Source organism: Phaethon lepturus, unplaced genomic scaffold (assembly GCF_000687285.1).
Source record: "Phaethon lepturus isolate BGI_N335 unplaced genomic scaffold, ASM68728v1 scaffold2163, whole genome shotgun sequence".
In the NCBI taxonomy this organism is placed as follows: Eukaryota; Metazoa; Chordata; class Aves; order Phaethontiformes; family Phaethontidae; genus Phaethon; species Phaethon lepturus.
Genome location: NW_010526754.1, coordinates 21,379 through 37,705, shown reverse-complemented (window position 1 = coordinate 37,705; position 16,327 = coordinate 21,379). Strand labels below are relative to the sequence as shown.

Genomic DNA, 16,327 nt, shown 5'->3' with positions numbered 1-16,327 from the left:
GTGCCTGCTGAAAGTAGTTAAGTGTTTGGTCACTCACTTCAAAGAGCCAGGATCACACAGTCTGGCTTCAAGTTTTTAAAGTACATGACAAAAACAAAACAGAAATCCCCAAACCAGGCTCCCAGAAACCGTAACATGTAAAGGGAATTGAGAAGTTACAGACCAAATCTAAACTTTGACAATTCACTCCTTATTATCTATCGTATAAGCCTGTTTCTGCATCTGTGATTTCTATACTCTTATACTTGACTTTAAAATCTTTGGTTTACAAGCCAAACCCTAACTGGTAACCCAAACCTTCCCCTCCCTCCATCAATGCATGATCACGCAGCAGTAGATCATGAACATACCTGTATTCTTCCTCTTCTTTGGAGTTCTTTTTGGGTTGGTATTTCTTTGAAAGATTCCTAAAATTAAAAGCACATATATATAAAATTAAAGCGGTCTTTAAATTAACTGGAAAATCTTTGCATGCACACACATTCTGTGGGGCTTCAGTTTTTATTTGCAGTGACCAGATACCTTTCAGAAGTACGACTGCTATTAGACTTTGATTGCATTGTAGTAGCACTCAAAGAATGGGCCGCACAATGCTTCAGCCTCTTATAACTGCAAGAAAGTAGCAGATTCTGAACCCCAGAAGCTAATAAATTAAGGTCATGATGTCAATACACCCAAAGTTCTGGTTGTGCTGATGCACAAGTCTCCTTCACCTGATGTAAAGGAGAGACCCTTTTACAGCAAAAGAAAAAAAATGGTCCTTAGACACGCAGACATGCTTTACAAACTCTACCCAGCAGAAGGTGCTGCTCCATATCCAAAGGTCAGCCAGCCCATTAAAGTGTGATGTGCTGCAGATGACACTCATGGCCAGGCCAATTTGCCTGCCTTTAGCAGGATGCTTCCAAGGAAGAGAAAATTTTTCATAAAGCATCACTGAGATGACAAAAGGGGGATCATTTTATGATTATCAACTGATGCTTGGAGAAATGTGAAATCTGATTATCCCAATTAGCACAGATGCTTGCATCTCTCATTATCCCACATCCAGCTAATGATTTAATTTTAAAATATTGATATGCTCTTCAAGTGATCATATCTTGAACAAGAAATTTGAACATAACTCTGTTAGCCCACCTCACAGTATATAGGTTCCGTTGTCTTGAAAGTACTAACTGCAAGCCCCCAGCCAGCAGCACATCAAGGGTTTAATGAACATGTGCTGTCCACCCGACACAGAACACACCTTGCTGATACTTAAAAGCTCAACGTTACGATGCATATTGCACTGTAGCACAATACAACACCACACATCTTTTAAACAACGCAAACCAGAGAGCTGACAAATCTTACTTAGCAATTTTAAGACCTTTTCAATGATGCAGTACTGGCACCTCCTCTGTTCGAAACTCAGCCCTATTACTATATATGCCTTCCTGCAGCCTCTGTTATCCTACTGCAAAATGGAAACCATTTGTTTTAGCTTTACAACAGTTGTTTCAGTGATTAAGAGTAACATACAAGTGGTATTGATGGAATCATTGTCCAAAGTTTCATTGACCTATCTATGCCAAACTCTTTGGAGGACTCCCAGAATGGATCCAGTTGAAAAGAAACTGCTTTTTCAGAGGTGTAACCCACTCACTGTTGTATGCTGGTTTTACTGCTAACTGGGAGACAGCATGGCCTATTCTCTCACATTTCTTATTCCTTTTGTTCTCCTTAAGAAATTAAGAAGCATCTGCCCAAACAGAGTAATAGCCAGAACACTGGCAGATTTGCAGAGACAAACACATGTTTCTCAAAATTTAAGTATCCCTACTGGAAAGGATCCAAATGAGCATCTCCTTTCCAGTCTCTGCCTGCTCTGAAAAGAACATGCTCTGAAACAATGAACTTTTCTCTAGTTCTGTGTACAGCAGCTTCAACCAAAGACTACCAGTATGGCAGGAATCTGCAAACTGTTCTGCATGATTACAGTAAGTCTTACAGCAAACTCTGTATGCCATGGGAATGCTTCCCTCCACACACCTGCTTAAAGAGGAAAGAAAAAACCACAAGAAAACATGCACAGAAGACTACGCTAATAAGGCATTTTCACACACACACTAAAAACGCACCGTCAGGCTGCTCAATTAATTCTGACATACAGAGCTGCTGTCTTCTTGTGAACCTTTTAAAGCTGTTGAAATGCTACTGAGCTAGGGCAAAAAAATTCCAGGCTATGCTTTTACACAAAAAAAAAAAAAAAAAAAATTCTGAAAGCATGTAACAAGTATTAGCATCTGGGTTAAACATCTTATTTGCTATGTACTTTGTAAAACACATAAAATACAGATTCTATATATTGGAGCTCTTTGATTTTTCCCCCCTTTTTTAAATCAAAAACATACATAGAGTTTTAAACACGATACACACAGAAAACCCAGAAGTGATACTGAATCCAGAAGCATTGCTGAAGTTCAGCATGCAATTGTGCAGCGTCATGACCAGAACGAGCACTACCCAGGTTCAAGCTCATGAAGCGATGACACCTTCAGAGCCAAGAGTGGCTAAAGAGGGAACTAACACATAAGAACAAAGACCAGCAGTAAAACAGCAATTCTGCAAAGATTCTGTGCTAGCCTGTGCACCTGTCTCCGATTCATGTTTCTATTTGCTTTTCACTCTGCATCATTTTTTCTGCCTTTCCAGCTTGTTCCCCTGCTCCCTTGTTTCCACGTCTTTGCAATCTTGCTCTTTCTCTCGCATTTATCATCCGTCAGAGGTTCCCGATTCTCAGATTATCCTGGTATTAAGCATTTTTTTCTAATACATCTTCCTCAGGGCTATCTATCCATCATCACATTAGGCAGGGTTTTTGACACGCTGTGCGTGCGCTGTGAGGAGAGTAGTGACTAGAGAAGGAGGACAATGACACACCACTTCAGCACCCAGAGCACAGCGTCCAGCGTATCAACACCCAGTGGAAGTTCAAAATAAAACAGAGGAACAAGCGAACACCCTATCATCGTTTCTGTATACCTTCCTTCCCAGCCTAGTTTAATGACTCAACAATTATAATGTAAAACAATTAAGAAAACAGTCACACCAAATCTGAACTGGACTCTCAAACCGGGACTGACTGTAAATGGTACAAGCTGGACTCGAACAGTGCAGGCACAACATGTAAAGTATGGGACACTGGGGAGTTTCTTCCACTGGAGTAACCAGATAAATTTGATGTATCCTGCAAGTATGTAGATCTAACTTAACACTTTTAAAACAAAATATTACATATGTATCTTCAGAATTATAAAGATTATAAAGAGGAGGGAAAGAAATGTTTTTAAATCATTAAACTTCAACAGATGACCAGGCTGAGATGTGACAGACAGGACGAATAGCTAGCTCGTGAGTCCAGAGACCAAGCAGTAAACACAAGTTTCACAAGGGAAAATAAAGTTCAGCCGCTTTACTTACACTACAAATAAAACTTAAGAGTTAAATCCACAGGAGTATCTGGTGTTAACTTGTCCCTTTTTAACAGTATGTCTGCATGTTATGACATGCAGTGATATGCTGCAGCCCTTTTACATCAAATGGATGTGACACAAGAAAGGTCTGCACCAGGCTTGAGGACTTATTAAAAGCAGATGCATGATTTTTTTTTTTTTAATGTCCAGCACTGTTTTATCTCAACATTTGACAAGTCTGCATTTTTGTCTTTCTTTTATACCTCTAACTTCTTATTTGAACCCAAACAGTATTGTATTCAAGAGCTCCTCAGGGATGAATGTATTAGTCCTCAAATCATATCGGGGGGAAGACACAAATGCAGCTACATGTGAGGAATTAAAATACAGAGAAAAGAAACAAGTTGACCAAGTTTTTCTGGAAGTCTAAGACAGAGTAAGAAAACAAAACTCAGGGGCTCACAGTTTCTAGATAGTCACAGGTAAAACTGTCTCCCACTTTCTTCAAACATTTTGTTTGTGTATTTATTTTCATAATTACACTCCTTACACCTGAAATTTGTCATCCAAAGAAAATCAGCGAGTCTAGTGTGTGATTCTTCATAAGACAGGCCTGCTCACACAGATACTCTGCTGGGGTTTCCCAGTCCAGTCATCCTCTCTTTCTTCCAGCTCATTTTGCCTCTGTAATTCAATCTCTTCTCATCTCCACAGGAGCTATTTGTTCCTGCACAAGTAGTTTTCTATTTCCTGCTTGTCTATGGCAGAAACCCTGGGGAATCCTTGTAGCACTCCCCTGAGAAAGCACATAACCATGAAGACAAGGTTTTATCAACTACCAGCTCCTCATAAATAACAGGCCATTGTGCATCTCAAATCTATTTTAACACAAGCATCAAAAATTCTGGGTGATTTTTTTTTTTTTAAATAGACATTGTGCTTTATATATATACAGATCAACTACAGCCTCAGATCTCGATCTCTATAAATACTGAGAATCACAGAATCACTAGGTTGGAAAGGACCTTCAAGATCATCAAGTCCAATCATTAATCCAGCGCCACCATGTTCCCTAAACCATGTCCTGAAGTGCCACATCCACACGTTTCTTGAACACTTCCAGAGATGGCGACTCCACCACCGCCCTGGGCAGCATATTCCAATGCCTGACCACCCTCTCAGTGAAGAAATTTTTCCAAATATCCAATCTAAACCTCCCCTGGCGCAACTTGAGGTTCTAATACGTATTATGGTCATGCAAAAAAAAAAAAGTACAGATTTACTGGAGGGGTTAGGAAGGATTAGTTCTGCACTCCCCTCCCCAGTTAGCTCCACCATCTCCAATTTATCACCCTGGACACTAGTAGCTGCCAACAATATTGCACCACAGCCTCTCCACAGCAGCAGGACCATCTGTGCATTGTACTCCCTTCTAACCCCTGTTCACCTCATTTTCTCTACCTTAGTGGGAAAAGCAGGGCAAGAGCTACTCACTGGATTTGACCTCAAAGAATACATTTTCGGGGTCTGGTTCACATCCACTTGTCTCTCTACCCACAGCCTGATGGTTGAACTAGACATGTAGAACATACATAGCAGGAATTTCCAGTAATGTAGCTACTTAGGATAAATTCACAGGATCTCTGCTCTGATCAGGATATACATCATAAGAATAGTGGCAAGATTATAAAACTATAAAAATTCAAACCTCAGGCTGCAACCTGGCTAACTACATAGACAAAATTCCCAAGGGCTGGGACTTTCCGACCTGCAGTTTCTGCAACAGGCATTCATAAAGAGGCTCTCTTATGAACAGAAACCCTAAACTTTGCCTTACAACAAGTGATCATTATTCCTCTGAATTCTTAAACCCTTCAGCATTTATGAGCAGCAGTCCTAATTTCATGGAAAACATTACAATGCTATCCTCAAAGCCTGAGCCATTAATCATGCATAAATCGTGAGTAAGATGCAGCATCCTACTCAGTCACCTAAATAAAACCTTCCTTTTTGCAATGCATACGATTTTTAGCAGAGATAATAAACAGTATCTTAAATTAACTTTAGCTTTCCATTCTCTAAATTAAAGCTATTCTCTAAAAGCCATTATTATAAACCAAATTACCACCACTGAAACAGTCAACTTCCAGGTGATTACAGGCTCTGGAACAGATGCAACCCCAAGTCCAGAACTTTACATACCAACTTACCTAAGTTGCTTTGCATAGCTGAGTTCAATCTCTGTTCTTTCTTTTACAAACTTGATGTATTTTTCCAGAACATCAATACCCCATTGCGTGTGTTTCTCTAAGTTGTCAAACTGGTCCTGCAATGAATAAAAACAAAAGTTTGGTCTTACTGAACACAGAGATAACTAAAAATAATTTCCAAAGTGCACATCACCACAAAGAAAGTGTTATTAGTATTTTCCATTACCACAGTTAGACATTCTTGTAGCGACACAAGTTTTTAATCGACGGAAATATGTCTTTTAACATGAAACCAATTCACTAATTTTCTTCATTCCTCATTTCTGAATCAGTTGCATTTCAGAAATGCTGGCAATTCTTCTGAAGACAATCTTCTAATACAAATACATACTTAGACAAAGGATAAGAAATCGATACTCTTGCCAGGATTTTATTTTAGTGTGAAGAGTTAATAGAAGTTCCATGAATTTAAGGTCTACTCTTAATTCTGATTTTTGTCTGAAAAACAGATTTATACTCAAGCTTTGTCACTATTATTAATTTAAAATACCATTTAGAACAACTAACAATCTTTACAGAACAGAATATACTTCCCCTATAGCCTGTTTTGTTCTAAAACAGAACATATGCTAATAAATGACGCTACCAAAAAAAATGACATTAGCTATGTTTACAGCAAGTTTTCTTGTCTACCTCCATTTATATGCAGATGTTACTTTGTTCTTCAAATATTGTTGCCCTCAAACAGTCACACATGTTTTCAATAAAATCTTTTTCAATCAAGAACATTCCACAAGTCAGTTTGGGATTTGCAATTGCCAAGAGAAATTAAGCAACTCTAAAACCAAATTAATTATCCAAACCAGCTTATTACTGTCTGCAGATTTAACCTAAAATTACCTTTTTTTTTTTTTTTTTAAATTTGGTTACTTCAACAACAGTCAAATTCCATAATCATCCATTCCACACAGTATTTCAGAAGTTGTATTTTTCAAGTCCTGTAGAAACACTTTAAGCTGTGATACACTGAATACTTATCCCTACAGAAACAAAGCATAAACAAGGTCTTCAGTATCAGCCTGACTTATCTGCCATCAGGTTCCATTATGGTTTACATGGAAAATAGAGAGTAAGTTTGTGCATCTGCAGCACAAAGGTTAAATTTACAACATATTCCAATAAATTGTACACAGCAGTAGATTTTGGGTCCGATGCTTAGCTGCCACTATTAAAGCTTCTGACAGAAGCGATGCTTCTATCTGCCAAAGACTTGGTCTTGTGACTTCCAGTTTGCAGAGCCATCATCCAATGTTATCAAAGCAATACAAGCCCACTTCCTTAGATGCATAGAGCAGAAAAATAACCCAAGACTACTACAAAGCCTGGCTTATGAATGTGTTGCTTTTGAGCAAATACCACTTTCTGCTTTATAGCGTATCTGGCTCTGACAGTGAATTAGATCAGCATCAGGAGAGATTCTTCCATCATTGAACAAAACAGTCATGTACACAGAACCTGCTACTTGCTAACAAAACGGGTTTAACTGAATTTTGAAGGGAAGAAATAGGAACCATTTAGAGGTGGAAAATTTGCAGAACTCTAGCAAGAAGCTAGTTAAGACAGCAAGTAATATGCACGTAATAGGACACACAGGGTTCACGTATCTGCATATTTGCTCTGGTTTAGCCTAGGGTACTATTTTAAACCAGTTCAGCCAAAACAAACCATGCTTCAATTTAAATTATGTCAGTTTTAGTCAATTAAAGACGCACTGAGGGCAAAACAGCAAAAAGGGCAATAGTATAAAATTACAAAAAATAGTAAAGAACTTCTAAGCCCCATGCTCCAGGAACTAAGAAAAAATGGTTAAGGATAACTGGGAAAAAAAAAAAAGAAAAAAATTTCAAACTACTTAGAATAAAAGCCTGACTTCCAGCAATATAAATCACCCTTAAACCAATGTAACATCATTCACTCAAAAAGAGGATGCATGTATTCTGCAGAAAGGGAAGACATGGACTAAGCCAGTACATACTTGCATATAGATGAATCCTTGTTTCACACAATTTCACAGCTGGGGAGAATACAAAGACAACATGGGTAACATCACGGACCTCTCCTCCTCCCTGGGGCTCAGATCAGGAAGGAACACGGTGTGCTATCTGGAGTACGACACCCGCATGACGAGGCACCTTCTGTTCTGCTTCAAATATACAACCTCTACATCTCTCAAATTATGCTGGCATCAAGAAAGTAGTGCAAACATGGCCTTTTCAAGGTTTCTGATAAAGAGGTCTTACAGCTATCCCACACCCTACTCTTCCACAATTTACATTATTTAACATAAACACATGCATATAAAATAAATACCCCACGGGGTAGTCCATTACTCACAAGTTTATATGCATTCACACACACTCACAACTTTGAGAAGGGAAATCTCAGGAAGGCAAATCCACTCCCTAATCCCTGCAAGCAAATTAAATCACTTTTATCAGATATACCACACTAGTAGAAAGAAATTAACTTAGCATCCTACTGTAACCCCATCCAAAGAGGAAAGGTCATGGTTTCCCATAGGAAAGAATGCCTTTCAAGGAGGTCCTGCCTTTCAAGATAATTCAGGCTGCTGACTGCACAGAAAGCTAGAGCAGGTTCACCCTGGAAAGGCAATCTTGGCAGTGGCTTGTCCAAACCTCTTCCACCACCATCACCACAACCCTTACTCATTTTTCAGAGCATCATTTAGATCAGAGCATGAGTAAAAACCTGAAAATGGTTCCTGGTAGCTGCCTCAGTTTGGGCTGTTACTCCATAGGTGGATCTTCCGGACTGTTTCAGCAGCATCACTATGTCAAATTTGACAAAAGAAAACTCCATGATGTGCAGTGCAAAGGTGAATACACTGCGGTGCAGCTGTCAGACAGACCAACTGTGTGAAGATGCTATATATCTATTTATAAAGTGAGCAGAGACACTTGTCCTGCGCCGAGCTGTAACCAGAAGAACCTCAACCAGATAAGCTACAAGCACTGACCTCTGCTACCAAGAAGCAAGACAAATTTAGCTTTCTGCAGACTTTGCTAAAGAGGAGAGATTCTGTCCTTTCCTGGGTATGAAACAGTTCTGGCCCAAATGCCATTTCACTAAGCAGCCAATGCCCCACAACAGTGTTTTACACTGGGGTCATGTATTCCATTATCAGTTCCCTTTTCTGTGTTCCTTAAGGAGGGAAAAAAGTCAGTAAAATTGCCAAAACCATCAGTTGCTGATCATGAGATTCCAAAGGAAAGGCAGAGCCACCAGAAGGGCCCAACACAGATAGCCCTCCTTGTTTCAGGGATCTTTTCAACAAGCTGAAGGTAGGCAGAGGCTCTGTGTTAAAGCTAAAGAATTGTAGGGGCGACACAGGATGCTTTGATCGTAAAGCATAACCTTTAATTCATGGAATCCCAAAATCCATGTTCTGCAAATCAATGCAAAAACAGAACCCCTAAAAAGGAGATTTTTGAGAGTACTTAACAACAATATCATGCCTTCAAACAATCAATATTAAAAAGATTTTTTTAAAAGTTATTTCCAAAGTTCATTACAAAAATGCACATGGAATCTGAAGACTTAAAAGATCTCAACTATTCTGCATCACATTTGGCCTAGTTTTAGTATCCTTAACAATGAGATTTTCACCTTTCTCCATAGCAGAGTGCCTCCCACAAAAGACTTCCCAGAAGCAGACTGCTAGAAAAGTAAGTTCTTCAAAAGATTCCCAAACTCTGGTATTATGTTTCATGTCAGTTTTCACTGAACTCCAGAATCATTTTATAACTTAAAAAAAGCTCTTCATAGTAATTAATCCCAGGGGGTGGGGAATGAACCTTATGAAGGGGACAATGTCATCATTAAATTAGCTAGTACTTTGGTTAACTTAAGCACTTGTAGCACCAGGCCTAAGCAGCTTCTTGTACTCAAACAGGAAAACTCAACAAGGATTTTCAAACACAGAGATCAATAAAGGTATCAGTGTCCTACTGAAGCCAGGAAGAAGTTGGTGGCTGGGGAAGCATCTGCCTTACAAAAAGAAGCAAAAGTGCCGCGAGTGAGGATTTATCTGTCTATGCTCTGAAGGAACTTGGCCCAACAACCAGGAGCAGCCTAATGAGGCGAGCACAAGGTTTCAGAATGAAGTGCACCATCCCTGCCCGTGACAGATATGGGTTTAGCAGGTAAAGTGTGCCACTACAGCTGTGCAGGTTCGGTCATCAGCTGGAAGATGGCTCAGGTACCTTCATGAGCTGTTGTTTCAGCTTTTAATTTCAATATACATATTCTCCTCCATTCGTTTTTGCAGCCTCCTCGCTCTTCCAGTTAAGGATAACAATTAGAAAACAATAAATTTCACAAGGCTTTAGCATTCTTCAATAAAAGCAAGAAAACAAGACAAGAAGCATGACACAGTGTTCAGCAAGAGTGCTCCCACCAGACCACAGTGAGAGGGGAAACAAAAGGTCACTTTGCACCTGCTTTCTCTGAAAAAGAAACACCAAAACATTTTCCAGAAGCATTCACTACTTTCCTCTGACTCAGAGACTGGTTTACATCCAAGAACCCTCTTGAGCAAAATACTGCACTGATGAGCTGCGTACCACAGCAGGCTCCCACCACAGGCTTCACGTTACTGCCTATGTCTTTTGGCCTTCCAACTCGCCAAATCTCATGTTCTCCTATTTTCAAGTCCCTATGCTTACTGTGATATCAACAGCTTATTAAAAAGAATGCTTTTGATTGACAATCAAGATGTGCACGTCATTAAACTACTCATACAGCCATAACTTGCTCCTCTTCATCAGCTTCCACTGGCTTCCCAGTGACCACAACACGGGCCAGTACAAACACTTTGTGCCTTCCCCAGGCAATGGAGGAGTTTGAATCTACGAGCTTGACGCACCTGACTTCACGTGGGTGGGAGAGCAGAGCCTCTGCTGCAAGCTGCTCGAAACAAACAGCGTCTTCGTATTTGTTCAGAGCTTAACACATTCTTGAGCATGCACACAAAAATTTAAGCTCAAAAGAGGAAAGAACAACTTTAGTCATTAACTAGAATGGGAATTGGACATCCAAGTACCCAGAATGCTTTGAAAATTTTATCCCTAGGGCAAAGTGCATTTCTAACTTAATTTCTCTTTCCATTAATTCTCTGCCGGTATTTTTACCCCTGCATAAATAACCTCACATTCATACATTCTTGCTGAAACTCAGCTGAATGCTTTGTTACACTGACAATGCTTAAAATGGAAATAGGGCTGCCTATTTGGTTTTCCTCATTTTAGTGGCTACTTTAAGCTGTCAAATCCCCTCACTTCTTAACTGTTGTCCTGAAGTCACATTTCCCAGCTATGCAAAGTGTTTCAGGGAAAAAAGTTAAGACATTAAAAAAAAACAGACGAAAGAAAAGCTTTCTTCCCATTTCTAAGCCACATAACATGGAGTACAACCAATCATTGAGCAATAAAGAAAGTGTTATTCATGTGGTCTTTGAAGATCAGGTCAGTAAGATACTCCTTCCTCTTTCAAGGCTGCTTCCATCTATTGTGAAATGGTTCAACTCAAAGCTCGTTCAGATCCAATGATGGGTGGGACCTTAATTTGCCACCAAGTATCTTCAGCATTAAGGTCTCTGAAATAAAGGGGGGGGTCATCACTCTCCTCTCAGTGTCTCAGTCTCTCTGCAGCCAGACAACACTCACTCAGGTCGCTGTACCGCACGTGTCTGCTAAACGCTTTTCACAAAGTCCAACCCCACCATACAGCCAAGGCCAGAAATCCCGGGATTTCTATTTGGTTTCAAGTGCCAACAACACATTAGATCCTGGGAGACTTTACCAGTTCATTCTGCAATTTTAACCATCGTTTCAAACCTGCTCAGATTAGATTTAGGTGGCAGTGTTAACTTATACCAGTCACCAGGCTGAACTGTCACACTGTCACGCTCTCTGCTATTTTCACAGGTAGCAGTGCAGGAGTGCTAGATTAAGAATGCTAATAAAGAGGCAAGTAGTGAAGAAAGAGCGTGCTGAAAATTCAGATGCTAATAACAGAAAAACAAAGCCTTTATATTTAGCATACTCCTCCTATAATTCTAATCCAGCAATGTAACAAAAAAACGTTAAGAATATCTGAAGACTTTCTACTGCCTCATTCTCTACGGGAGTTCAATTCCGTTTCCTCCCAAAATTACTTGTTTATCCACTGTCCTAAAAACATGAGTAGGGATAGGGGAATTAAATGCTGATTTTCACCTCTGGTTCATACCTTCTCCTCCCACATTCCTTTTTTTTTTTTTTTTTTTAAACACACTCACCCATTTCCATAGGCAAAAAGGAATTAAAGTGAAGATGAAGCATACATTACAGTGTTCAAATTCTACATTACTTTTTTAGATTCCATGGCTTAACAACTTCAAATTATAAAAATACTTAACAAGATGATGAGACCTTCATAGGCTCGGTTAAGTCCCATATGGTACTATGGTGCTATCAGAATACATCAGAATTCAGATCACAGATCCTCAGAGACCTACAACAAAGCTATGTGCAAATGTTAACAGTCTTCAGGCAAATTAATAACGAAAGAAAATGCATAAAGTACAGGCTACCACTACAACAGCCTTCCAGAAAACAGAGATGAGCAGAAAATACAGAAGCACTTCAGCATCTCTTGACTCTGCCACTACTGATGAGAGACAACTTCCCATACAAAACTTGTCAGCTATAGTCAGTGAAACCCTCAGTTAATGACAACTGAACAAACATCTGTGTTTATACATGTTAAGTATGAAATGGAGTACAGGACACTAACCTTTTGCTTCATGCAGTACAGACAAGGAGGACTAATAGCACCAGGGAAGACATACGATGGGATAGTGAGACCACCTCTTTTTGCTTTATGTTCAAATCATGCTGTGGCTTTATGGGTTGTTTTATGACTCTACCCTTCCATTACCCCTGCATATCTGGTTCTTGTTCACAAAACTATTTATGACCACATGCTTTTTTCAGGCGGATCTCCTATTTGTCCACGTGTTTAATTTCATTTTACCCTTTAAGTAATAAATAAATTCTTCCTGACCCTCCACCTTAAAACAGGCATACTTCCACTCAGGCTGAATAATAAATATACCAGAAAAAAGATCCATCTTACTTGTTCCCACTTCTGTTTTCCCTTCATTGCCATCCCTTAAACTAATTTTTCCATAAAGCCCAAAAGGCTTTTTAACTTTTTATCTCTTCTGATTCACCTCAGACTTGATCTAGTTCAGAGAAAATAGAAACAAAAATAAAATTCTTTGCTGCATCATTAGACAACTGAGTGCATTTCATACTTGGGGGTTAGAATCAGAGAAGTAAAGAGTGGAAACAGACTATGTTTTATGTTCAAATATCTTTTATGTTGCTAGATAAACTCACCTTTAATTGTCCTACGTGTTCCAATAAACATTATGAATTAAAGCAGTTTCTGGTCTATATTTCAGCCTTGAAACGCTTGCTCTCTTCAGCATTTTGCTGAAGCTTTAGGCAAAATAAGTTCTAATATTTATGTGAAATTTAATTTGGATTTAAAATTATGTTGCCCCAGTATAATAGCAAGGCCCTTTGCACAGCAAAGAGTAGCAACAGGGAGTAATCCTCTTAATTGCTCCTGAGACCAACCACACTCATCCCCACCCAGAAAACCACCTTCCACAAACTCAAGAGTGACCCCTCCTGCTAATTAAGCAGAAGTACTGCCTCACAGGCAGGTTTCAGCCATACCCTAACCCCACCTTGACAGAAGCCTGACTAAAGTCAAACAAGAAGCACTTCTGAAAAAAGCCACCTGGGCATGTGGCGCAGAGGCCAGTACCTAGAGAGCACAACGAGCATTTTGGCCATGCCGAATGGCCAAATCCAGATCCTCAGGGTTGACAAGGAACAAAGTGAATTTTAACGTCTAACAAAAAGACCCACCGACAGTAAAGCTGCATAGGTACACCCCCACGAACAAAAACGTTGAGCTTGTCTTCATACTAGCGTAGCTTGCAACCCCGCGGTAGAGAGGGCGATGCACAACAGCAGGCTCTAAAGCAGAGCAGTAGGTGACAGAGCGCACAAGAACAGCGGTGCAAAGCCAACGAGCGAGCTTTGAAAGCCAGGGAGGGAGGAAGAGCGACTCCCTCAGAGCGGCACAGAGCATCAGGTCGGCAGCGACACACCACCGCCGGCCCGACCGTGCAGCGGGAGCGCGGCCCTCGCCTTGGTGACCCCCGTCAACGCCTGCTATGGAAGCCTTGCAAAACCTGACCCGTGGCTCACGGGAGGACACTTCCCTGTATGAGTACAACCAGTGTCACCACCTGCCAAGACGTTCACACACACTCACTCTCAGTGTCTAGTTCTCTCTGCTGACAGCTTAAACCCTGAACTGAAACTACGCCTTCCTGCAGCAGTGAGAAGCCTCTGAGTCAGACGCCTCTGCGACCTGGAGTGGTGCAGCTCCAGGAGGAGCAGCTACTCCTGCAAGAAACCTCCTGGTCTTGGCTCCACAGGCTGCTCTCACCACTACAGCAAACAGTCTTCCTCACCAGAGCCCAAACCTATTAGGTCCCCAAACCCTCCACCTCTGCCATCCTGGTGTCAAACCAAGCCTTCTCCTCCCCCTTAGCCTGTTGTATCCTGCAAAGGATGTGGTAAAGCAGAACTTGTGGTCCCTCTATAGCAACAGGGCAAGTAACAGCGCTAACGCAGCAGCCAGGAAGGAAGGTGAGAGAGAGGATGTGGTTGCTGGTACTGCAGCAGCTAAAAAAGATTGCCGCGAGAGGTAAGACAACAGAGAGGAATGATTAATTCTGGGGAGTGGGACGGCAGGAGGATGTGAACAGCTCAGCTGGAGCAGGACAGAGCTGATGGGCAGTAAGTGATTAAAAGAAACAGGAACTGAATCAAAGAATAACGGACAGTTTGGGACAATAAGATAGTCCTTCTGCAGGCAAAAGGCTAACAGAAAGCCTGGTTTTCTTGGAACAAGGGAGATTTTAATCTGAAATTATGTAGGTTCCTTGCTCTGGATGGCACACGTGGAAGAACGTAAGTCCATCTAGTATAGAGCCTTATATAGGCGCTCTTTCATTTTTATTCAAACAATTACCCAAAAAGGCCATACAGAGGTCTTAGAGATTTGACGCAAGTTATCTGCTGTTATCAGTGGGAGACACTCCTAAGAAAGTTGTGTTACATCCCTCGAAAGAGGAAGTGTGCATCACAGAAGTGTCAAAATTTCATGCTCTTGAAAATGAATATTACAGTTTTCTTTGAATACAGAAAAGGTAAGGCTCAAAAAAACCTTGTGTGCAATGTCCAAGGTCACTTTTCATAGATGGCCACACTGCAGCAGCAACTCATTTCCTTCAAATAAGTTTATACATTTTGAGGTTTGAGGCACTGCATGACTTCGCCACAATGAAAACCATCTGTCACAAGCAGACCATTCAGAAATGAACACTTCTTTTCAAGCATACAATTCTGCTTATAAAATACACACAAGAAACCCCAGAATGGGAAATAGTTTTGTTTCAAAATACGTTATAATGTGCAAATTACAACCCAGGATATAAGAAAGCTCTTAAAGAGCAAGATAATAAGAGAGAAACCTCAACTAATGCCAGATTTAAGGTCAGAATACCAACTATTTTTACTGAAGGACCGGGTGCATTTCAACCTTTTTCTGTACATGGTCAGTTATTTAAACTGAAGACAAACATGCACATGTTGCTTCTCTTTTTAGTGATATGAGCACAAGTCAACTGATTTAAGTGAACTTACTTCTACTAGCTAAGGGGATAAGCAGCAGAATCTAGACCTTAAAACCCAGACTCATGAGCTAAGCAAGAGCTAAGCAAAGCCTCATAACTAATAAAATCTACTGGGCCCAGAGAGATGATGCATCTCTACCATTAGCATTAATGACACCCATAAAACTCATTTAAAAAGCAAAGAAACAAAACAAAGCAATGCTAACCTCTTCCTTCTGCTCATCCTGGGGAAATGGGAATGGAACAAAGATTTGTTTTTTGCTGACAGTACCCAGAGCTGCAGACTGAAAGCTGCAATGACCCACAGGGATTCACTGTTCTGTGCATTATAAACAAGAGCTTTGAAAATGAGCAGATTCTGGTGCACGTTGCTCTGCTGCTGGGATGGTACAAATCATGAGCCGCAGCAGAGCTCCAGATCTGAGCTGCCTCCCTCAGGACTTGCAGCATGGTAACACAATGCTAAATATATGTTCTTGTTGTTCCAGTAAGATTTTTCAGTTGACAGTGTTGCAACTTTTCACTGTTCCCCAGCACCATCCCACTTCCCTGATTTAATACACACCCATTCTTTTATTCTGAAATAATTTGAACAATGCAATTTTAGAACTAATTCCCAGTAAATCTTTTGGTGCCTGGCTACATCTTTGGATTAACTGTTGACTGATTTTCATCCTCTTTTTTTTCCATGCTGCAAAGCTCTCCCTTAATAATACCAGCTGTTAAAACAAAGATCAACAAGATCTCTTGCCCACACAGCTTCCCCTTTGGGCAGCTGTGTACTAATTATTAAAAATGAACCATACAGTGTTCCTGCT

The 16,327-nt window shown here is 40.4% G+C and overlaps 1 protein-coding gene across 1 annotated transcript in view; it reads right to left on the bottom strand.

Annotated features, from left to right (window-relative positions):
• FNBP1 (formin binding protein 1) overlaps positions 1-5,781 on the bottom strand; it is a gene marked incomplete at its 5' end in the record, with an annotated part of 69,427 nt that extends 63,646 nt beyond the window's left edge. The window contains 2 exons of the mRNA XM_010283146.1: positions 351-407; positions 5,666-5,781. Coding sequence (XP_010281448.1) covers positions 351-407; positions 5,666-5,781 — 173 coding nt within the window. The remainder of the gene's footprint in view (positions 1-350; positions 408-5,665) is intronic.
• Positions 5,782-16,327: the final 10,546 nt, after the last annotated feature.